Source organism: Lampetra fluviatilis, chromosome 3 (assembly GCF_964198595.1).
Source record: "Lampetra fluviatilis chromosome 3, kcLamFluv1.1, whole genome shotgun sequence".
In the NCBI taxonomy this organism is placed as follows: Eukaryota; Metazoa; Chordata; class Hyperoartia; order Petromyzontiformes; family Petromyzontidae; genus Lampetra; species Lampetra fluviatilis.
Window position 1 is genome coordinate 26,609,435 of NC_136277.1, and position 24,052 is coordinate 26,633,486.

Sequence of the window (24,052 nt, forward strand, 5' to 3'; positions counted from 1 at the left end):
TTCATAACACTATGCAGTCGTGTTCATTTTTTCATTTTTAAATCTTAATTGAGTTACTTTCTTAATCCTCTTCATTAATATAAGTGGAATGTTAGTTTATTCTTTGGTTACAGATGAAACAGTGACAATCCAGTCAACGTAATGCTCATGTATTAAAGCTATCCATATTCTATAGAACTTTCATGAATTCATTTCAGTAGTTTTCATTACACAGTATTAGGTTTGATTGTAATATTCAATTAACGTATGACCTTTTTTAGATAGAGCAATTAACACTTATGTCACCTATTTGAATAATATCTTAGGAAATGTTTGCCTTTTTTTATGTTGGCAAGCATTGACAATGCTATTGTTTTTTTCTACTAGCATATTTAATATTTGGTTTATCATAAGCCTATTGTCATGTTTTTTTCTGAAGTTTAAGTCACCAATACGGGAATGCACGCAATTTCAACAACGAACACCACGGGTTAATTTTAATTTTGCCGCGTGTCGCCAAACGTGTCGCCAAACGTGTCGTGCTTTAACCTTAGCGGCTTGTTACGGAATGTAACTTAAGCGCAAGCCTCCAGCCCAATCTGCTGCTTGTATCTGCAGCGGTGCATACTTTTGGATGGCGATAAAGAGTCTCGCCCGTATCCTGCGCATCTGCTGAACAGCTTTAAAAAGTGGATGGATTTAGAAGTCCTGGCTTGGGTGCAACAGCCAACGGCAGGTGTGTGGTGCAATAGGGGCCCCTTGCCATGGCACCGTGGGGGGTTTCCCCTGAAGACAACAAGCCATGTTTTCATCCTGTAGGATTTCAGTTGCTTTAAGCCCTTATAACCGAATAACACTTGTGTATTTCCACAAAATGCATTGTTTTGAAAAGAACACCACTTTTATATATATGTTTCACCACTCGGTGTATTTTGTAAGCAATTTAATTTGGACCGATCTAAATACGTGAAATGATGTTACAACGTCATCTAATGATTCCTTTAAAAAGAAAAAGAAAACTTGGCGTGATTTCTGAGAAAACCGTCAGCACCGTAATTAAGGAAAATGCGTAAGCGCGCAAAATGACGCGTGACGCGCACGCTGGCACTGACTCGTCCTCGCACGAAAACTCTCAGCACGCGTCCGCACGCTGTTCTGAGCGTACAATTTCCTTCAAACCCAGACACCCTTCTCCACCCTCCCCCGAACCCCCGAAGCCCTGACCCACCCCTCCCACTGTGGCCTCCCAATTGCTTGCCCAGCTTCTATCCTCAACAACAAACTCACTCACTCGCTCACCCACCCACCCCACGGACAGACAAGAGAGCCCCGCTCCCCTCCGTTCCACCCCATTCCACACAGCCCCCCCACCCCCCCCGGGGATTTGCCAGGCGCGTGTTTAAAAGGACGAGGACCTCGCCGATTTACGTAGTTTCTGCGACCGTGAGTCGTCGTTGCGGGGCCGTCCTCCGTCCCAAGTCGTCCGCGTAAGTGCGCCTTGACACCGACGCGAGCATTGTGGGATTTGTTTTTAAGTCGTCGCGTAACACGTCGCAAAATTTTCAATTGCAAGCAAATGGACCCGTTTCATGTCGTAAAGAAATGTGAACAATCTGCCAAGGTTCTAATTTTTAAATTGCTTCCTTTTTTGTTGCTATTGTATACTTTTAATAATTGCTGCTGTTTCAGTATGATTTATTATTAAAGAGTTGGAAGTTGGTTCGTATAGAAATTATACTATAAATGTCCGTTCCAGAAGCTGTACTTAAATTACAATGTTGTATATATTCTTTATGCTACCCTGAGGCTGAGTGAAGGCTGCTGCAGATGACTAACATAATAACTTGCATACCATATATCTCAAAACATTAGCTGCATACAGATGCAATATGCACTGTTGATAACCCTGTTGTCATAATATAAAATTGAATACAATCGCAGTTTACAAAAAAAAAGGGGAAAGGAAGATCTTGGTGTTTCAGCTGATTGGCCTTCTTTGGGAAATATTGAGGTTTACCGGTACATTTTAAGACATGTTATCTTCAATCAACATTATTTTATGTACAAGTTCACTGAAGCAGTAACTTCTTTGGAATAGGGGACTTAATAATATGACTTAAAGCTTTCGTGACTGCAGGAATTCACATTCTTTGGGTCTTTCGGTAAAGTCACGTAGATGGTTGCTCTTTTCTCCTGATGACGATCGCTTGTGTTGTGATCGAAACGTCGTAGTTTTTTGTTATTTTCTTTGCACCATCTACGTGGCTTTACCGAAAGACCCAAAGACTATGACTTAATATGTTTGCCTGATTACAATGTGTGTACTCGAGTATTTATTCTCCAGAACCATCGTTAATATCGCTTACATTGTACATGGTTTTCCTTTTTCTTTACTTGATGAAAAAAACATACTCGGGTGGCTATTTATCTCACAACTTGTTCTTGATTATAAATACCTACATTAATTATCTCATGTAAAGATAGTTACATCCTTCATTTAAACCAGGAGAAGACCTGAGGTCAGTACCCATGACGCACTGAATTCGATGTGCCCTGGATCATTCTATTTCTATCGACACAAACGACCCAAGCTGCGTTAATTCTATTTCTACCGACGCAAACGGAACGTATGCTAACCGCCCATAGCACGCGGCACAGAACAATGCATGATATCAGAACAATTCAGGTATCGCTGACTCGGAAATGCAGGGCACGTTTGGGGATCGAGATGTGGTGGTGGGGGGGGGGGGGTTTGAGCGCTCGGGAACGGCTGCAGAACGAGCATTTCAATCTTTCGTTACTGGTGGCTGCGTCCAAGAGAGTCAGATATATATAGCGGCACGGACCGTTATTGTGGGACATTCCCAAAATGAGCGCAAGCGTCAGAGCAGAGAGTGTGGTGCTGGTGTCCCTGTGACCGCGAGCCATTTCTGTCCGCATAGCAAGCGGCTGAGGTCACCGTTTGGCAAAGCGAAGCTCGGCTTCAGAATCGGCCGCGGGTCGCTCACACCGCCGTTTCGCTCTTGCGGAGCGAAAAAAAAAGCCAAATTAACCTCATCTCCGGTTGCGAGATATTGATTTAATGAAATTCCATCACTATCACAACACCGCTCTCGAGTCGCAATTAAAGATCACTCGGACTACGCCCGGTCGCTTCAGCTACGTCCATGGCAGGGTCAGTTGGGGAGACGAGATATAATTGTCTCCTTCGAGCTGTTTTCACATCGTTACATAAGGATATGCAGCTGTTGAACTCCGCGTACGAAATAACATTAATGTTCAGCGATTTAACGCATTGCTGAACGAGCGGGCAAATTAACTTGCAACGAGTCTACACGCCTGATTATGTAGTGTCTGCTTCCTGTGCAAGTTTAAGTCACTGCGAACTTTGTGGGGGGGGGAAAAGACTTGTTTTTCTGTTCTGTGTAATACTTATTAGGCATACCCCGTATTCTCCAGATGATAAGATGATCGGAATATTAAGCCGCACTTTCAATTTGTGCCCAGTGTCAATGTTCTGCAAATCTGGTGAACCACAACAACCGCTATTCGCCACTAGGTGGCGGTGACGTTACCACGGCGCTTGTGCCAGGCTAAGTGAACTTTAAGGCCACGTGAAGTGTCGGACGCACGCTGGCAGGAGGTCACGGGGACAGACCCAGGTGCCATGGGTTGACTGACTGAGATGACTGGCCGATGCACCACCTGTGCCCCCTACCGTGCCAACAAATCTGGTCACACATACACACAACCACCAGATTATACTTACCCCCCAAGTTTTGTTTGAAATTACGGTGTAAAAAAGCGTGTCTTGTAATATGAAGAACATGGTAACAATGTGTTGATTCGATAATCAATATAAAGTATTACATTCGCGAAATAATGTTTCAAATCATGTATATATATGCTTGATGATGTTAATTATATGCACAATATATGAAAATTAATCATTAATACCAAGGAGGTAAACAAACGTGTATAAACCACATTAAATTATGACATCCTGGCTCAAGAATTTCCTTTTTTACACTTTTCAAATAGAGCAGAATGCACATACGCATTAGCTCTGTCCGTCAATCTGTTTGTTCGTCTGGGAAACATGGTAACAAGGGTCACGATAACTCGCACAGAGATGATTCACATGAATTTAACTTTAGCATAAAATTGTGTCGCTATTTGAGACATATTGGCAACCAACAAACGTAACGACAGGGTTGCCAATCGTAGACCAAAAAAACAGCGCTAAAAAGACTCGCTGTGGCTTGCCAACCTTGCTGGCTGAGGCATGCCTTCTCGGGCAGAGCTGCAGCCTGTGGATGGTAAAGCTCGCAAAGATACTATATCAGCCAAAAGTCTGCCAGGGATTTGATTGAAAACCGGCCAAATTGAGCAAAAATGTTGCTCAATAGTGGACACAAACCAGTGCTAAAAGTGGCCACCTTTGCATCCTAGCCGTTGACAGCCATGGTCTACGGATGTACTGCTTCGACAGACCAAAACATTTATTTTACGTGGTGGTACAGAATAGAGATGTATTTACACATCAATGCCTTCTATTACATACGCAGCTTATCGCCGTCGTCGTCATGCACATGCTTGCTGACATTGTGCCTCGATGCATGTTTTGACAGCGCCTTGATTTAAAGGTGCGCATCCCCGTCGCCTGTCGCCTGCCGGATTTAGCCTGGGTCAGGATCCCTGCTGCTGCTGTTGTCCTCGTGTCCCCGTGCCTGCGGCCTCCTGGCGACATGGGCGGTGGGCGCCTGCTTGCTCTAGTGCTGGCTCTGTCCCTCACGTGCTGCTTCGCGCAAGGTCGGTATTTATAGGGTGATTTATGCACCTGGGGGGCGGGGAGCAGCACCGCACTGTGAACTCGGTGACGTAAGTTAGATACCTGGCCAATGCTAACATCAGCGGCGTGGGACATCTGAATTGGTCCTGGACACGCTGACCAGACGTCTGGCCGGCGTGGAAAAGCGGGCCAAATTATCCTCCAGAGGGGCGCTCTAGAGCCCCTTCTGCCAGCAGTGGCATGAACTAGAAAATGCGGGGCTGCACCTTAACCCTTAATTACATGGACACACCCCCACAGCTCACCAATCCGCACTCACCAGCGTGGTGGACGATGTTTAACAACCCACTGACTGACACTGTCTGAGAATGCCTTCATCCGGCAGTGGAGTGACAAAAGGGCTCAAACTATTTTCAAAATATTTTTTTTGGGACCTGAGTTTCATGCACAGTCCTTGGGTGCAATATTTTAGCGCATGTCGCCCAGTGCCGGATTATCCTAGTAGCAAGAGTAGAATTTGCTACGTGCCCCACACTTTTAAGGGCCCCGCGCTAAATGCTTTCAAGCTATCAATTTCGGTTCAGTGATTCTACACTTGCTCTATTACTATAGTACTATACTGCCTTCAACTTTGACGAACGACTGGGTGTTTAAGGTTAGCGATTTTTGGTATTTTTTGGCTGTATAGAAAATGAAAATGTATGCTTTTTTAATTTAGGGCCCCTTTATAACATATGCTACAGGCCCCGCACGAGCTTAATCCGGCACTGATGTCGCCACGGATCATGGCAACAAGTCCATTACCAGCACGCCTTAAAGTTGTCTTAAACACACACACACCATTGACAATTGATACAATTATATTGCTCTGTACGGAAAGTGGTGACTGACACATACCGAGTAATGTTTTCATTGAAACCAATTTTAACGTTGTGCAAAAATAGTCAGTCCTACAAAGCAGTTAAACATGTAATTGAGTCATGGGGTGATACCTACCTGTACTTATCGCATGACTGCAAGGAATGGTGAAAGTTTTGGGAGGGACTTCATTTAGCAGTGGATAGATACTAGCCTGATGATGATGAGTGCCCATTGAGATAATTGTCTCTTTCACTGGCAGAGCCAGTGGAGATCACACATGGTTCGAATTCGACCCTCGATCTATGGCTGCGCCATTTTCGCACATGCGTCGAATAAAAATCAAGGGACAAGTCCTTACTTGCTAAGAGCTCCTATCATTTTTCATTGCTGGAGGGGTTGCCCCCCCCCCCCACCTGAAAATCCTGGCTCCGCCATTGGTCTATTTTGCCTGGGATGCAAGGTAAAAAAGTGGTTTCTTACTTAATTAAGCATGGGGTGGTACTCTTCAATTTATATCCCTGAGTCAGTGGTACAAATTCCACATTCCTATGCCAGGGTAATTATTTCTCGAGGACAACCACTGTTGACGTCCCCACAAAAGAATTAAAATGTTATCCATCCTGGAGGGATCAAAGGTTGGGTGAACCTCCAATCGGGATTTGAACTCTCAACTTTCCTTTTGCAAGGTGCACACCGTTGGAAGCACCTGCAAAGGATGCAAAGGATGGTACAAAAATATGTTGGTACAGTGCAATGAACATTGCAACTCTCACAAAAATACGTGACAAAAAGCACGAAGAAGCAGAAATATTACATCGAAAAAATCTATCGCGGGAATGGCCACAAATATTGTTTCGGCCCATCCAGCGTTCCGCTCTCACGATTGAAAGTGTATCTGTCTTCATAACCCCCCCCCCCCGCAAATTTTGTCAGAGCTGACTGAATGGACGGCGTGGTTCAACGTTGACCACCCCGGCGGGAACGGGGACTACGAGCGCCTGGAGGCCATCCGCTACTACTACCGGGGCCGCGTGTGCGCACGCCCGCTGGACGTGGAGGCGCGCACCACCACCTGGGTGCCCGCCGATCACACGGGCGAGGTGGTGCACTTCAGCCCCGAGCAGGGCTTCTGGTGCATCAACAAGGAGCAGACGGCGGGCAGCGAGTGTTCCAACTACCACGTGCGCTTCCTCTGTCCAGTCGGTCAGTGTACAAGAGTATGTCCTGTTGGGGTTCGAAGTAAACCGAGTCCCCGTGGCTGACGCTTAGATGCTGCATTGCGGGAGTGCTTTATAATCCCGCGTTGGTTTTTGTGGTCGTGCTGCCGTACAGCTCTGCGGTGTGTTATCGGGTTGTTAGCGCGTGAGCAGGTGAAGGAGCTTTTCGTGTGTGGAGTTCAACCCAGAGATAATACCACGCATAAGCACTCACTAAATAGCTGAAAGGACATTAATTTTTAACCCAATGCGTGGCTCGTGAATAAGAGTCCTTGGATTCAGGTGTAGATTACCTGGGTAAGTAAGTAATTATTGTGACATTATTATTATTATACCGAACAACACGCGGTACTAAAATATTGTTGGAGATTCCAGATGTCAGAATTATGAAAAAGTGTGAAAGCAAACTCTGCATGAATGGAGCCCACGTTTATTTTTGCAAAGGGGTATTTGTGTGCGTTCACACCGATGTATATGTATTTATAAATGCATATTTACATCTGTGCGTTTTATATATATATTTAGACATTGTATTTCACAAATAACATCCAAAAGGAAATGCGACCCCTTTGTTCAGACTCCGCTGCAAACGTATTAATCTTTTGTGTCACGTAGTTTTGCCTCGTGGTCGTTGATGTGAAAAGGGCCAGCTTCAGTTTCATGAAATAAAATGAATTATCGGATGGTCATTGGCAGAGTCGGCGAGCAGATGGACCAAGTGGTCGGGCTGGAGCGGCTGCTCTGTCAGCTGTGGGCCGGACGGGGTGCAGACCCGGCAGCGGGAGTGCATGCCGAGCGCACCAGACGCGTCGTGCCCTGGCGCGAACGTCGAGGAACGAAGCTGCTTCCCGCCTCCTCGAACCTGTATCCTATTGCGAACCCGGCCAGCGGTCAAACGTGGCAAGGGACCTCCCGTTAAAGGTGTGTGTGTGTGTGTGTATATATTTCTATATATTAAACAGCTCCTTGCGTTTACCTACAAGCACACTGTAGGGTCTGCAAAATTATTAAGAAATCGAGTGAAACAACCTTATTAGACTCAGTCATGGATTGAAGACTACAGCGCAGTACAACTCAAAAACACATCAGAAGATCTTCGCAGTGCTATACTAAAATGTGTGTGTGTTTGCGGTAGTGTAGCGGTTAGCGTGATGCGTTATGACCCAGCAAGCCAAGTCTGATTCCTGCACACCACCAACACCAGGTGACGATTATCTGAACCTGTCCTGAGCCTTTCCTAGGTCGACTCAGCCTCAAATGGGTACCTGGTGCGATGTGCTGACCACCCACATCCTCGTGTGCCACGCCAGCCTTCATCGGTGCTACTCGCCAACAGCATTTGACCCAACAGTCCGTCAAGGCTACACGGGGGATCTTTGTCTCCGTATGTATGTGCGACCTCTCATTCAGCCTGCGCGCTGCAGTGTCCGGAGGGGCGGCCAGACACGTCTTGCCGCGTGTGCCTCTGCGAGGGCCACACCATCTACGGGCGGGTGGCAGCGGACGGCGGGGCACCGCTCGCCGGCGCTACCATGCGTCTCACGCCGCCCTCCGCGGTGCAGCAGCTCGTGCCCGAGCGCGCGCTCGCCCGCACCGACCACAACGGCGTGTTCGAGATGCACGGCGTGTGCGCCAACAACCACACGGAGCTGGGCGTGCACCGAGACCGCTTCGCCCCGGCGGTCTTTCGGGTGCAGCCCAAACTTCGCGGCAAAGGCATCCTGCGTGCCACCCTCCAGCTGGCCGGTGGGTTCACACGGATGAGAGAGAGCCGCGTAATTCTGGCCACTACCATGTTTTTTAACCACCTTTGTTCACGTTTCCGACACACGGTACACTCCCAACAATAAAGAAACTACCTCGTGTTACGGGCCGTGTGGGGCCTTATTCACAGGGCTTATTGTTGGGGTGCAATTCAGAGTTGACCGTTTTTTGGTCAATACATTTTTTTAACGTACAATTTCAAACGTTGATTGGCTTTTATGGCACTGGAGTTAAAGATATGGCATTGTTTTGCGATGCAGTGGCACCCCGTTGTTACGAACCACCTTTGTGAGTTCTCCCACATCCAATATAAAACAAATTAAAGTCACCAAAAAAATTCACATTGACGCAATTACAGTGGTTCCCCAATTTCACGTTTTCCCACATTTAACATAACATCTGTCTGGTCGCTTGAAAAATGTAACATCCCCGTGTTATTGTACATTTGACAGCAGTTCTATTAATGCAGGGGTGGCATTCGTCCAGTGGTTCATGATCTGCGCTAAATACCTGGGGACCTAATTTTGATTCCTGGTCACGTCAGTGGGGAGTGATATCTGAATAGGTTCCAGTCCCCACCTTGATCAACAAGCGCTGACCAACATGGTGACGTATGGTCAAACAACCCCTATCACCAACTTGATATGGGGAGGTCGTCATCCAGGTGTGGATTGATAAGGAGCTGTAAATTATTGTTATTACAACATTATATTCAATTAAAGCTAATAATTACCTTTCGATGTTTGAATTATAATGCAGACATTTTGCATAATTTATTTATCATAAACATAAATAGGGCACTAATAAAGATGAACATGTGGCTTGGGACGGGAAAAAAACGCCACTACCATAGAATGGTTCAGGAGGTAACATCCTCCCAATGTAAGCTGGTTTATGCGATTCATAAATGAATTGCTTTTGCACCTTCGATGGCCAAAGTTGTATAAACGTACACTAACCGCGTCTATTTTATACGTGCGCAGAAAAGCCACAAATTGTCAAGCACCCAGAGAGCCGAGCTCGGTTTGAGGGCCAGAGTGTCACCTTTTGCTGCAAAGCCACAGGACACCCCCTGCCCACCAAATACATCTGGTGGGTACTATGATGCGGTCTCTTCACAAAGGGACCCTTTATCAAACGGTGTTTATCATCTTCAGCGTATGTTTGGGCAATGCAACGGCAAACACACGCACTCGGTAACGCGTAGCTTTTATTTTCGCGCGGGTTTTTTAAACCCTTTAAACCTCCGCATGTCAGACATAGCGGCGGTGATGTTTGTCCTATTGAGATTTTAGAGGGTCCCTGGGTATTCTACAACATCCTGACTGTGATTTTTATGAGTTACGTGCTGTCGAGATCACTCAAGCTTTTTGGTTTACAAAGCTTAAGCGCATAGTAAGATATTTTAGCTGTGCACTTCAAACTGCTGTCTAATCACAACGTTTGAATTATTCATTAGTGATTCATAATATCATGACATTGGCCATGAAAGCCTTCGGATAACAAAATGGATGATATCATTAAAGACACCTTGTAGTTTTACACTTTATCTTAATTACTGAATATATCTCCATAATAGAGGTTTTTTGGGTTAGATCACGTAAATATATAAATGTGTCGTTAAAACTCGCCACTACCCGACACAGCCAACTAGTAAGGGTTGTCACGTGAACAGAACGTGCCAATTCGTCACTAGGACAGCACACCGGTGTGTTGGAGAGGCAAGCCACAACATTTACAAACTGAGTACGATGTTTCGCCAGTAATTACAACTAGCTTCATCAGGCGACAGCCAGATTTGTCGAGAAGTTTACCTGTTTCGTTCCTTATATAGAGGCGTAGATGTGTTGACCACCCTTCTGCGCTCTTGCACAATGTGGGGGGGGGGGGGGATTACTGAGGCAACGTACATTATGCATGTGCATTATGCGAGCCCTTTAAACGTGTCGTTCCTGTCTATTGTTTTTTTAATTAAAATAGCCCGACCAACGGTAATCTCTATTGAAGTACGCTGCCCTTTGTAGGCATGCATTTACGCGATCTAACCCAAAAAAACTAAATTATGGATGATATTGGTCGCAAAAGCCTACGTGTTAAACTAAATATATCTCCACAATTTTTATGATGTAGCAAATTGCTTGCAGTGGGTATACCTTTTTAGAACACCGTGATAGCGCAGAATACATTTTTACTGTTTTGCTGTAATATGCTGGGCTGCATATTACATTTTAAAAAATGCATATTACATAGTTAATTAACCACCTACACGTATCGCCTGCATCTAAAAACCCACGGCGTCGTTTGTAGCATCACGGTAAACCCCGTTAGAGTATCTCAAATGACCTTTGTGAAGATGACTAAGCTCCTGCTGTCGTTTACAACTCTTTCTAAACAGAATAACGGCTTGCATCATGCTGCGATGCATGTGTACAACTATGCGTGTGCTGGCTGGTGTTCTAATGTCTGCAGGTACCACAATGGCTCCATGCTGCAGGGAGGACACAAACAAGATAGCAGCCTCGTGCTTTCTAATCTTCGGCTCCACCAAGCCGGCGATTACCACTGTAAGGCTGTGAGCGAGGTTGGTGCTGTGAAATCCTTCCCAGCCAAGCTCTCATTGCTGCGTAAGTTTTTCACGGAGAACGCACAGTGTCCTCCTTGCACCTTAGGCCTTCTTATTTTTAGTCGTGGCTCGGCTCAGGTTTGGCTCGCTTCGAGCGAGCCAGCTCAAAGTCACGCTTAACTTGAGCCGGCTCTGAGCACGCGTACCACCCAGGCTCAGGATTTTCACAAGCACGAGCCTGAGCCAAGCCACGGCTGAGCCTGTCATGGCGTCTTTGGAAGAAAGTGAGCGGCTCATGCCTTGAGCTGAGCACTGAGTGTTAGAGGCCAAGCCAGAGCCGAACCACGACTAAGAATATTCATTCTGGTGCCAGCGCATGCACACCCAACCATGCAACATTCGTTCCCTTTAATCATCCCGGCTAATTAATCTAAGCTTTCAAGCCCCCCACAAAAGAGCCCCCGTGTTTACTGCCAATGTGCTGCTGTGGCTTTTGACAGCAGTTATTTTTCGTTTGTTTTGTTTTTTTAAGAGGCCACAATCTGTTTTCCTCCACCCCCAGAGATCGTATTAATTGTTCTCGGCTGTAGAAAACAATATTGAGTTCCCAGAAAATATACTCTTGAGGGCAATTACATTACCACGCTGTGCTACTCGATGTAGAACACAAAACACATTAACAGGTCATTTGTTGCAATGCAATAGTACAAAAAGAGTGTGTATATTGCCATGAATAACAAGGTGTACTTTAACGACTGAATGATACCGTGATGTAATGATTAGCTCACTGGACTTTCAATCTACAGGTCGACGGTTTGATCTTTTGGTGTGGCATTTAAAACAATAGTGCAGGTTTCTTTTACTAAACTACATTTTTATTTTATTTTACCAGGGAAGGCCCACTGAGCAGTAGAGCTATTTTTCTGGAGCGACCTGGCCACAAGCGATAGCTCAACGAAGTGGCTTATCACGTGGATATTTGTAGCAGCCAAATATTCTCAACACATATTTCTAAATGTGGAGGGAAAACCCGGAGGCTCCGGAGGAAAATCCACGCAACCACGGGGAGAAAGACATGCAAACTCCAAATATACAGGCGTCCGCGTCAGGATAAAATCCATGACCTCCTGCGTACTAAGCGAGGGAGTTAACATTCCGCCACTGCGGCGCTCAACACCCCTGCCACGCACGTGCCTCTGCCCATGCCTCTGTGTGAACGGGAACACCTCCATTAGACGATTGGCAGGTCGCATGTGATAGGGTAAAGTGTGGGTACTCCCACCTCTTCCAAGATGTCTGTCCAGCGTGGAAGAGTAGGCCAAGTACTCTATAAAGGAGCTTCCTAGAGCTCGCTCCGATGGAGGCCCTTCTGCCAGCAGTGGTCTGTGCAAGCATTTGCAGGGCTGCACCTTGGCCGATGACAGTAATGACAGGGTTGTGTATTGTAGGAATGATGTAAATATAGGATGCTTAAAATCTTTTTTAACACTTATATGGAACTATCGTTTTTAATGGAAAAAGAGCGGGTAATAATACGCTGTAATATGATAACAAATGTAATGTTAATAGCTTCAAAAATTCAAAGAGTCTCCACTTGTTCGCCATCATTGTCAACACGTGCCTGGAATCTTCTCCAGGTGATCTCCAGAGCCCGGAGGCATATTTATTGTGGTGTTGTTGCAAATTCTCAGAAGTGTTAATATTTTTCTGAAGCACCCTATATGAAGCAGATGTACACATATACCGGCCATAGTAGCTGCCTTTATTTAATTTAACCAGTTGTACTGCCACTGAAAGAATACGTCTCTTATACAAGAAAGCCCTGGGGTAGGTACAAAATACACAGTAAAATAGGTGCAAAAAAAAACAATTCAGAACAACACAATGTGCATAGCATGAATAAATGTTTAATAAAATATATATCCATACATACATATACAGAGGCATATATGCACAGAGCACAACAGGTGTTATAGGCTTCTGTGGGGGGCTACATTATGAGCAGCAGAGGACAGTGCAGACCAATATATATTGTTGTACTATCCTTCTATACCCCCATGGCTATGTTCCCTGCCTCCACCAACCCACACGGACTGGCACGGTGAAGTATGGTCAAATAACATGTGACCCACAGAGCGTGGGGAGGCGACCGTCCCCCAGCGGTGGATTGAAAAAGCACGATGCATCATTGTTGAATTATATTCTATTACAGAATAAATATTACAGAATAAATATTACCTAGCAAGAACCGATAAAAAATTAAGAAGTGCCGTTTTGCATGATTTCTTTATCTATATAATGTGTATTATAATGGCCAATACGTGACTGGTAATGTAATGTGACTACAGGGGCTCATTTCCAGCTCGTTAAAATACCGCACTTGCGTTCAATGCCCCGTGTGACATCTTTGCCGTTGCGTTTGTGTGGACGTGCCGCTCCTGATTTAGCTGCGAAGGACCCGGCCTGTAACCCCACGCCGACGGCGAATCTCATCCGTCTGCCACACGACTGCTTCCAGAACGACTCAAACTCCCTCTACATGGACGTGGGCGCCTGCCCCAGCAAGCCTTGCGCCGGAGCCGCCGATTTTGGCGAGTGCGGCGACCCCACCAAGCACTGCTGCGGCGTGGCGCGCATGGAGGAGCGCGACATAGCCTGCCAGGGCTACAAGCTCACCACCATGGCGGTGACCGAGTGCGGCTGCGGGAAGTGCGTCAAGCCCAAGGTGTTGGTGCGCGGGCGAGCGGTGGCGGCCGACAACAACGAGCCCCTGCGCTTCGGGCAGATCTACATCGGCAAGAACCGCGTCGGGTTCACGGGGTACAAAGGCACCTTCAGCTTCTCGGTGCCCGAGGAGACCGAGAGGCTGGTCGTGACGTTCGTCGACCCTTCGCAGAAGCTGGTGGACTCGACTAAAGTGTTGCCCTTCAACAAAAAGGGAGGCACCGTTTTCATTGAGGTCAAGATGCTGCGGAAAAAGCCGCACGTCACGCTGAACCCAGCCGTCACTAATATAGTCCCTCTTGGGGAGGCAGAGGGCCAAGATCCCATCGCGGAGATGGAAATCCCGCCGAACTCCTTCTACCTGGCTAACGGAGAGGTGTACAGCGGCTTCGTCAAAGCCAGTGTTACATTTTTAGATCCACGCGTGATAGCAACGTCAGCTGCTGCACCGAGCGACCTGAACTACATTGACACGGAAGGTGACATATTCCCCCTTAGGACGTACGGAATGTTTTCCGTGGACTTCAAAGACGAGCAACTGCAGGAAACGCTCAACTCGGGCAAAGTGAAGATTTACATCGACTCCAACCAAATAAAAATGCCGGAGCATCACAACAAAATGAAGCTCTGGTCATTAAACACTGAGACGGGGCTTTGGGAGGAAGAGGCTGATTTCAAGTACTCGGAGAGTCGCCGTAGTAAGAGGGAAGAGCGTACATTCTTGATTGGAAATGTTGAGATCCGTGAACGGCGAATGTTTAACCTAGACGTTCCCGAGGAGCGGCGCTGCTATGTCAAAGTGCGCACGTATCGAAGTGAAAGCTTCATGCAGAGCGAACAAGTTCAAGGAGTTGTGGTTTCGCTCATAAACATGGAGCCCAAGGCCGGCTTTGCCAGTAATCCGCGGGCATGGGGCCGCTTTGACAGCGTGGTGACTGGACCCAACGGAGCCTGCCTACCTGCCTTCTGCGACAGCCTCCAGCCAGATGCCTACACAGCCTACGTGACAGCGAGTCTGGGTGCCGAGGAGCTAGAGGCCGCTCCATCATCGCCCAAACTCAACCCCAACCTGGTGGGCGTGACGCGCCCCTTCCTCGACAAGCTGCAGTACCAGCGGACGGACCACGAAGATTCGGCCGTAAAGAAGACAGCTTTTAAAATCAACCTCGCCAAGCCTGATCCCAACCTCCCAGACGAGACTAATGGCCCCATTTATGCTTTTGTTAATCTCAAGGAGTGTGAGCAGGCACCGTACTCGGCCAGCCATTTCCGCTTCTACAGAGTGGAGGGTGACAGGTACGAGTTCAACAAGATACCCTTTAATGAAAATGACCTCATGTCCTGGACGGCCAACTATTTGTCTTGGTGGCCCAAGCCACAGGAGTTCCGTGCCTGCTACGTCAAGGTGAAGATCACTGGGCCCAAGGAGGTGATGATTCGCTCGACTAACGTTGGCGGCACGCACCCAGCCACCACGGGCCAACTGTACGGCGTGCGCGACGTGCGCAGCGTCAAGGACATGACCTATCCCAACGTGTCGGCTGCCTGCGTTGAGTTCAAGTGCGGGGGCATGCTCTACGACGAGAGCCGCATCGACCGCACCCTGGTGACCGTCGTTCCGCAGGGAGACTGCCAGCGTCAGAGCGTGAACGCCATCCTGCAGGAATACCTGGCCAACCACCCTCCCCTTGCCACTAACAATGCGAGCCAAGCTTTCACCATGTTCGCCCCGCTTGACCCACTGGGCCACAACTACGGCATTTACACGGTGACGGACCAGGACCCTCGCACGGCCAAGGAGATCGCGCTCGGCCGCTGCTACGACGGGACGTCCGACGGGGCGTCGCGTGTCATGAAGAGCGACGTGGGCATCGGCCTCATGTTCGCCTGCCGCGAGCGGGCGGTTGGGCGCGAGAGCCTCTTCGAGAGGGTGCGCAATTCCCCGTCCGTGGTCACGCGCACGCAGTCGTCCCGGGTCAGCGTGGCCTCCGGAGGGAGGACCCGCAACGGAGGGCTGCGGCGGAGGGGAGCGACGGTGCGCGGAGGCAGGGCCTTCGCCAGAGTCCGCGAAATGCAGAGCGGTGGCGCGGCGAGGGCGAGCCAATGAGGGCGCGGACATCAACCGAGCGGCGAACCACCGACAAAATATTTACGTGGACAAAAAAAAAAGAGTGGGACGTGTGCTTGCGTCACGTGAAGTAGCAGCATCGTCTCTGTTTTGTGATAAATATGTGGTATTTTTGTCCACGTGAAGATGTGTTGTGCACGGTGAAATGATGTAATGCAGTTAATCGTTTTCGGTGGCTGATGAAAACTGGAAAAATTCCATTCAACTGCCATTCAATTTCATTGCAGTTCTTGCACTTGAAAATGTAATTGGCTGCTTTTGCCAAACATCACTTTATCGTGTATTTGACCTTTACTCATAATATTATTTTTTCCGTATGACCTCTGCTCATAATAATTTGAACAATAATTTCAAGTAGATCTATTATGACATTACCAACATGCCTAACACGCACGCAGTGGAACAATAGCAGAGATTGTTGTAAATACAGTGATATGTTTAATATCACAATAGCCTTGGATATTTTTCAAGTCAATGTTTTGGATCACGAATCAACAATGCTAATTTAATAGCTGGTTCAGCTGGCATCACAAAAAGCTTTGGATTTTTGCTAATTACACATGTGCACACACGTCCAATACCCACAGATGTGGATATTGTTGCAGTATTCAACAGATGACTTCATTGTCTAAAATAAGACTTCAATAAAGGTGCTCAACAACTATGAATTACTTAAAGACTAGTGTGGTGCTAATAATTACATTTTGAGTTTGAAAATGTCGATAAGAACTCGGGGTTGTTGTAAACTGACTGCAGTTAATCATAGAGATGTGAGGCATAGTTATAATATAGGGGGCGCCACGGTGGTGAGACGTTAACTCCCTCGCCTGGTATACAGGAGGACGTGGAGTTCGATCCTCGACCCTGATGCCTCTATATTTGGAGTTTGTATGTTCTCCCCACGGTCGTGTGGATTTTTTTCTCCGTGGTGCTCTGATTTTTCCCTCGACATTTGAGAATCAACATGCGTTTTAGAGTGTTTGGCTGCAATTTGTGGCCAGTTCGCTTCTGAAACAAGAGCTGTATAGCTCAGTGGGCCTTACCTGGTCAAATAAAAAAAATAGTTTAATGTATCTTGAACTTTGCCTGAAATATACGAACGTGTACTCGTTACATGCCTTACCTTTAAAACCAACATTCTCCGAATAAATGACCTAGACTGCTTGACGCAACCAAGCGAGGCATGAGCTTATTTTAAAAAAAATTGAAGTAATAGCAACCTCATGTATTACGTTATGTGATTGTGGCATATGCACATTGTTAACCTAAAAAAATACACACACAATGTTGCTGACATCGCCAAATCAATTGTTTAACCAGAGTTAGTGAAATGCGTTCCCCTGTCTCTTCACGAGACGGAATTTGCCATCAAGATTTTTAATTTAAAACTGAAACCATAATGAAAATGACCTACTGCTGGACACTATTTGGCATGTTTTATTAATTTATTGTAGCATGATTTGTTTTAGTATATAGTACATAGCATATGACTATCACGAGATTTTCCATTGTGCGTTTTAAATGTTTGTCTATCACGTAACTGTTTATTTATCTTCATATATAATGTAGTATCGACAATCTTTTCACTAACATCTCAGACTTTGATATTTGTTCCATATATATTTACTGTGTATGTTAAAGAGTGCCATAACTTGGCTTTAAAGCTGAAAAAGTTTACCGGTATCAACAGTTGTATTTTTTTGTATAAATAATGCAACTTTTACGATGTATAGCCTCTACCTTTTTGATCATTAATAAAGTAATGCTGTATATTGAAATCTGTCCGTTTAACACGTAGACTTTGTCTGTCCCTTTATAATATTTTATTGACCTGCAATGAATGCAATGAATTGTACTGTTGCAATGAATTGTACTCTTGCAATGAATTGTACTGTTGCAATGAATTGTACTGTTGCAATGAATTGTACTGTTGCAATGAATTGTACTGTTGCAATGAATTGTACTGTTGCAATGAATTGTACTGTTGCAATGAATTGTACTGTTGCAATGAATTGTACTGTTGCAATGAATTGTACTGTTGCAATGAATTGTACTGTTGCAATGAATTGTACTGTTGCAATGAATTGTACTGTTGCAATGAATTGTACTGTTGCAATGAATTGTACTGTTGCAATGAATTGTACTGTTGCAATGAATTGTACTGTTGCAATGAATTGTACTGTTGCAATGAATTGTACTGTTGCAATGAATTGTACTGTTGCAATGAATTGTACTGTTGCAATGAATTGTACTGTTGCAATGAATTGTACTGTTGCAATGAATTGTACTGTTGCAATGAATTGTACTGTTGCAATGAATTGTACTGTTGCAATGAATTGTACTGTTGCAATGAATTGTACTCTTGCAATGAATTGTACTGTTGCAATGAATTGTACTGTTGCAATGAATTGTACTCGAGGTAAAGGTAATACAAGTAACTGTTGAATGAGCGACGTTAGAAAGCATGCCTTTATATTTGTATAGGACTGTGAGGTTCATAGTTGAAAAAAAGCCATGTAACAATACGTACCCTTCATCATAACCATCACCGCCACTTAATAACCCATGCAGTACATCTCCAGGCACCCTGCGACGTGAGAGCCCCTGCTGGCAGCTGTCCCTGTGTGGCGCAAGGCGAATACAGCGCTCGCCTGCAAGTGTCAGTCGGGGGCTATGTTGTTACGTTGCTTTCCAAATTAAGTTAATTTGCGAGTAATGTATCAACTGCGCACCATGACACTGGTACACACGGCCTACTGGTTTTAAAATAACGCCGCTGAGAAGTAGACGGCGAGTATTTGTGATTCATGCACCAGGATCGCGAACCTTTGCAACAAGCGACAAACGCGAAACCACTGGGCCACGTCACCATCGTTTACCACTTTGTGCGCCTACGATTAGTAGCGCGGTCGGCTACGTACGGCATGAAAGAAGTTCAACGTACGTACAACATGCATGGCAAATGTTAAATGTCATCGTGACGCCTTTTGCGGTATCGAAAATATGATGGAAAATGGTGAGCGCACGCTTCATGATAATGCGGTATAAATGTATTAATCATCAATGTGGACATTGGCAAAAGAAAAATGGAACAAAGGGTGAAATGTGCGCGAAGAGCGACGGAGAGCAGCATGCTTGGCATTGCACTGAAGAGCAGGAGGAGGAACACACGGATTAGACATCAGTTTCACTGTTCGAACAAGTAAGTGGGCTTAGGCAGGACATGTCACTCTCAGGGTATGCCGTGATGTGACAGAGCAAGAGTTCAAGGTGTGATATCAGTGCACAATGCTGTCATGTTAGAGAGCACAGAGAAAGCGGTCATGGCATAGAGCACCGAGCAAGCTGTGATGTCACAAAGAACAGCATGCAGTGTAGTTACAGAGCAAGCTGTGATGTCACACGGCACAGATTAAACTAATGGCACATAAGAGAGCGTAAGCTATGAGTATATGAACGCTGTTGTGTTATAGAGTGCCGAGCAGGTTATGATGTCACAGATGTAGTGTTGGTTAATCCTAGTACACATTAAGAAGATTAATTATCATTCAAACATGAGTAGCTTGTCCCTAACCGTCAGTAATGTATAACAATGAGCAACTAGTGATATCAGGCATGTGAAAGTTGCGTATTTAAAAAATATACAACTAAACGGGCAGAATCTATGCCCGTATTTACAAGTCAACGCTTGATTTAGTTTTTTTAAAGTTCGATTATGACAATTGTTTCGATGAATTAGCAGTTTTGACTGTACAGGAAAACCAGAGTTTTTAAACTTGTGACCGAGACCAAATCACGTGGGATGCTCCCTGTCTCATCAGATCTCAGAAGATGAGCAGGGTTGAGCTTGAATCGTAAATAAATTGTTGAACACAGTAGATGACAGCCCTTACAGGCTGGGGGGCGAGGGGGAATTGCAGTTTTGTCATTTAATGCTTCCCTTATTAAGAAGCCCACTGGAGCTATGCACCTTTAAACCTAGATTGAGAAATAATTTATTCACAACTGCTTTTTGTGCTTAGTATGTTGGCCCTCCCACCGCACCTCCGATTATCACGGTTTGCTACGTACGGAGCGAAATAATTCTAACGTTCATACTTCCACATATATGCTGACTATCTTCACCAACCCTCACTAAGCAATGTGAAGTACTCTATTTACAAATAACACCCACTATCAGCATAATGGTGTGGGGAGGCCCTCATCCAGCAGCAGATTGACAATGGGCTGTACATGTTGGAACGTGTACGTCTACTTGCAAGCCGACGTGAGCCGAGAACTAAGCTTGTGCGCCTCCGGCGATGAAAAAAAATATAATTACTGCCAGTGGACGTATATGTCCTTCCCTGGCACACAGCGGTTGCTGCGTCGATAATAATTGCCACATGTTCGAGGGCTCACGTGTTAGGCTAGCGCTTGTCATCTCTAGTCGCCTCTACGTTCACAGTTAAGCCCTCTTGTGTGTTATAATCTATTCCATTTGCACACATTCAGACTGCATCAATTCGATTTCTCATTTGAACACAATTCCAGACTGCATCAATTTCATTTCTGAATTTGAACACAAATCCAGACCGTTCGTCTTTTGACGTATAAAGTCGCTTTCGTATCCATGAATGTACAGGATAAACATGTTTTGTTTGATCCTAGCCACTGTCAATTCACGAGTGAATGAAGGCTTCTTCTCCAGGTCATGTCAGTAATAGGGGGGGGAGGTGGGTGATTTATTAATTTATCATACATCACAACGCTGCTCAGTGCAGGTTTGGTGAAGGGTGGGTAAGTGCCAGGATTGGTTTTGATGTCACTTGCCACTGATGTTAGTCGACGCGCTCTCTGCCAGTGCTACCACTTCAACACACTTAATGTTTGTTGACTGTAAATGTATACGAAACAAAAGTTTCGATTAGGCCCATTGTGTTGAACAAGGTCATGCCAAAAACTCCATCTGTCTATTATAAAAGCCCGGCGTTCCGTTTGTCCGTCAGCTAAATTATATGAAAACCTTTCAGAAGACCTGAATGAAAAAGTTATAGAAAGTAATCTCCCCCACCCCCCAGATGTGGGGTAAAAAGTTGATCCAACAGGTTTACAAAAATTATCGACCCCCCCCCCCCCCCCAAAATAAATGTATTTTGTAGTCAAATATGCCTACACATCCTATATACAATATAATTATTAGAGTCAGTAGTATCCTCTATCTACTGACTATATATGCCTAAACATCCTATGTACAAGAGAGTCAGGAGTAGCTGCACACATTGGGGGAGGGAGGGGGGTAAGAGGACATTCGTGGGGCCGACGGGCGAGGCTCACAGGCCGCCGAAATTCGAGTTTATTCAATGGCCAATCTGAATCCACCCAATGTTGGCCAGAGAACTCATCCCAGCAGAAGGCTCCATCAATTCCAATGCATGCCAGTGCCATTTGAAATCGCATGGTGTGTAGTTGATGCAATCGAGCTTAGAATTATTAGAAACTATGAATTTGCAGAGGTGGGACAAAGTCATTGTTATGCAAGTCCAAGTCGAGTCGCAAGTCATCAAATTCATGACTCGAGTCTGACTCGAGTCCAAGTCACATGACTCGAGTCCACATCTCATAGGTGGGACAAAGTCATTGTTATGCAAGTCCAAGTCGAGTCGCAAGTCATCAAATTCATGACTCGAGTCTGACTCGAGTCCAAGTCACATGACTCGAGTCCACACCTCTGTTAATTTGTCTAACTAAATTCTTGTCCCCGTCGCTGTTTCATCACTTTACCCTTTGTGTCGAGGCTTTTAAACAATAGGTTGTTTCTTCTACAATTCCTCCACATTTAACAGGTCCCTGCGGGGTGGGCTGGTAGGAACGAACAAATGAATGGCTATAATAAAATGAAATGGCGGGGGTACGATACGAAGGGAGAGTTTGAGGCCTAGTTCTAGGCTTTAGGCCTAGCTGTAGGCTTTAGGCCGCTGTGAGTTAATTTTTAATTTAAATGTTTTAATTAAAAACTATCTCAGGGAATTATAAGGGAATGTTACACTTGTTTAGCCAGGAAAGCCTCACTGAGTCTAAAGGTTTTTGTAGGGTCCTGTCAAGTGTTTGCAGTAGGGGGCGATGTTGCTACACCTAATCGGACATCGGACGGACGGACGGACGATATAATCTATTGTAGGCTGGTTCACTTCGTTCCTACCAGTATCAGTGTGGTATCTATTGTCATGCACAGAGGCAGGGGTGAGTGCATCCGAGCCCAGAGTGTCAAGATGCTGACGGGAGACACGTGCTCAGAGTCAGTCGTTACAGTGCAATGCGAGTGCATTGCGGAGCATTCAGACATCTTCATCCCATTACGCTCTCGAATTCCTGGCGTTGGATTCATTATCGAACTTGCAAGCCCACGATCAAAGCCCAATCAGGGATGCATGTTGTAGGGCTCCCTTAATATTCCATTGGGGCCTTTCAGTTGCCAAAAAAATAATATCAGCATCCCAACGTTGCCATTAATAAACATAAGTGGTTTAATTTGTTGGCATCAAGCTAATTACCACAATTTTAAGTAAAAAACAATTATTACATTTTTTTTTACCATTAAGTCCCGCTGAGCTTTTGAGCTCTTTTTCTGAAGCAACCTGGCCACAAGTGAAAGCTCAACGAAGTGGCTTACAATGTGGAAATTTAGAGCAGCCAACTACTCGAAACGCACGTTCATTCTAAATGAATTCACGAGCAGTCAAAGCCAACACACCCGCGTTCGTGAACTTATTTGGCTTTCATGCGGATCCCACGATAGTGGCGTGTGTCTACTGCGCAGCTTGTTAGATGTAGCAAGTCTTTGTAGATTATCGTCATACAATTGTGATACATTGACAAGATATCTAATTTTCGATTTAAAGCTTTCGTGACTGCAGGGATTCATCTTCTTGAAACGTCGTGAGAATTATTTTATTATGTTTTATTTTTATTATTTTATTATTTCCCTTCTACGTGACTTTACCGAAAGAACCAAGAAGAAGAGATCTAATCTTGCCAAGGCATGGCGTAGCATTGTTCAGAGGAGCAATAAATACACTCTACAGTGTTTTATTTTATTTTAATAATCGTGTGAAGACTGTGGACACACTAATGCCCAGGTGTGCACAGTTGTGCTCCCCAGCTTTCGAATCTCTGTCTGGGTTGTACCGTATGTTGCTGGCACAATGTCCGACGTTTCGCTCCATGTGCTGGGAGCTCCTTCAGGAATTGACTTGAGCACCTTACCTTGTTGTTTTAACTTCGTTCGAGTACTGGGACACGCATTGCAAATGAAATCCCATGTGAGTTCTCCGCTATAAATAATATATGCGCAATAATAAACGTCCTCAACAGCTAAACATAACAGGACTCGCAGCGTGCTAGATTGCCTTCGTAAAACAATCTTGCGTGATAGACTACAGTCCGTGCGCATATACAGTTGACGTGTTTCGCATGTTATTTATGGGATGCTGCGTTGGCTGTGGTGCACAAGCACAATCGACAACGCAAAAAACTCAGCAGATTTTTCAATTTCCTTCTTCTTTCGTGCGGCTGATGTGGATGCAGGGCAACGACTACGATGTTCACATTGAGGTGGTCAAGCCCAGGTTAACCGCGTCAGGAGCAGCTGAGTTGTATCGCTGTAACAGTCGTCGTCAATAGCATTACCTTGAATCTTGACTTAAAGCTGTCGTGACTGCGGGAATTCATATTCTTTAGGTCTTTCGGTAAAGTCACGCAGATGGTTCAAAGAAAATAACCAAAAACTTCGACGTTTCGATCACAACACAAGCGATCGTCATCAGAAGGAAATAGCATTGCCTGAATCGAAAAAATATACACAATCGACGACGTTTCGGTCAATGGCCCTTCTTCAAATGTCGCCGATTTATATGTTTTTATTGTATTTTAAGGCAGTGTTATTGACAAGCGTTTTGAGGTTTTTTTTTGTCACATGAGCCTACACTCTAATTTCATGTCATTTTTAAACGAGTAACAAGCGGAAATGAAAGCCACGACGGAGC

The 24,052-nt window shown here is 45.5% G+C and overlaps 1 protein-coding gene across 1 annotated transcript; it reads left to right on the top strand.

Annotated features, from left to right (window-relative positions):
- The first annotated feature begins 1,353 nt into the window (after positions 1–1,353).
- Positions 1,354–17,806, top strand: CILP (cartilage intermediate layer protein). The gene is made up of 8 exons (XM_078885954.1): positions 1,354–1,466; positions 4,611–4,791; positions 6,566–6,835; positions 7,546–7,770; positions 8,260–8,595; positions 9,597–9,705; positions 11,083–11,237; positions 13,624–17,806. The coding sequence occupies exons 2-8, from the start codon at positions 4,728–4,730 to the stop codon at positions 16,005–16,007; spliced, it is 3,543 nt and encodes a 1,180-aa protein (XP_078742080.1). The 5' UTR covers positions 1,354–1,466; positions 4,611–4,727; the 3' UTR covers positions 16,008–17,806.
- The last annotated feature ends 6,246 nt before the right edge of the window (positions 17,807–24,052 follow it).

What these genes read in the sequence shown, in the direction of transcription:
- CILP (XM_078885954.1), top strand. Translation starts at nt 4,728, where the DNA reads ATGGGCGGTGGGCGCCTGCTTGCTCTAGTGCTGGCTCTGTCCCTCACG. An exon ending in CACGTGCTGCTTCGCGCAAG is followed by an intron (nt 4,792 to 6,565) that starts GTCGGTATTTAT and finishes AAATTTTGTCAG; the next exon opens with AGCTGACTGAATGGACGGCG. An exon ending in GCGCTTCCTCTGTCCAGTCG is followed by an intron (nt 6,836 to 7,545) that starts GTCAGTGTACAA and finishes GGTCATTGGCAG; the next exon opens with AGTCGGCGAGCAGATGGACC.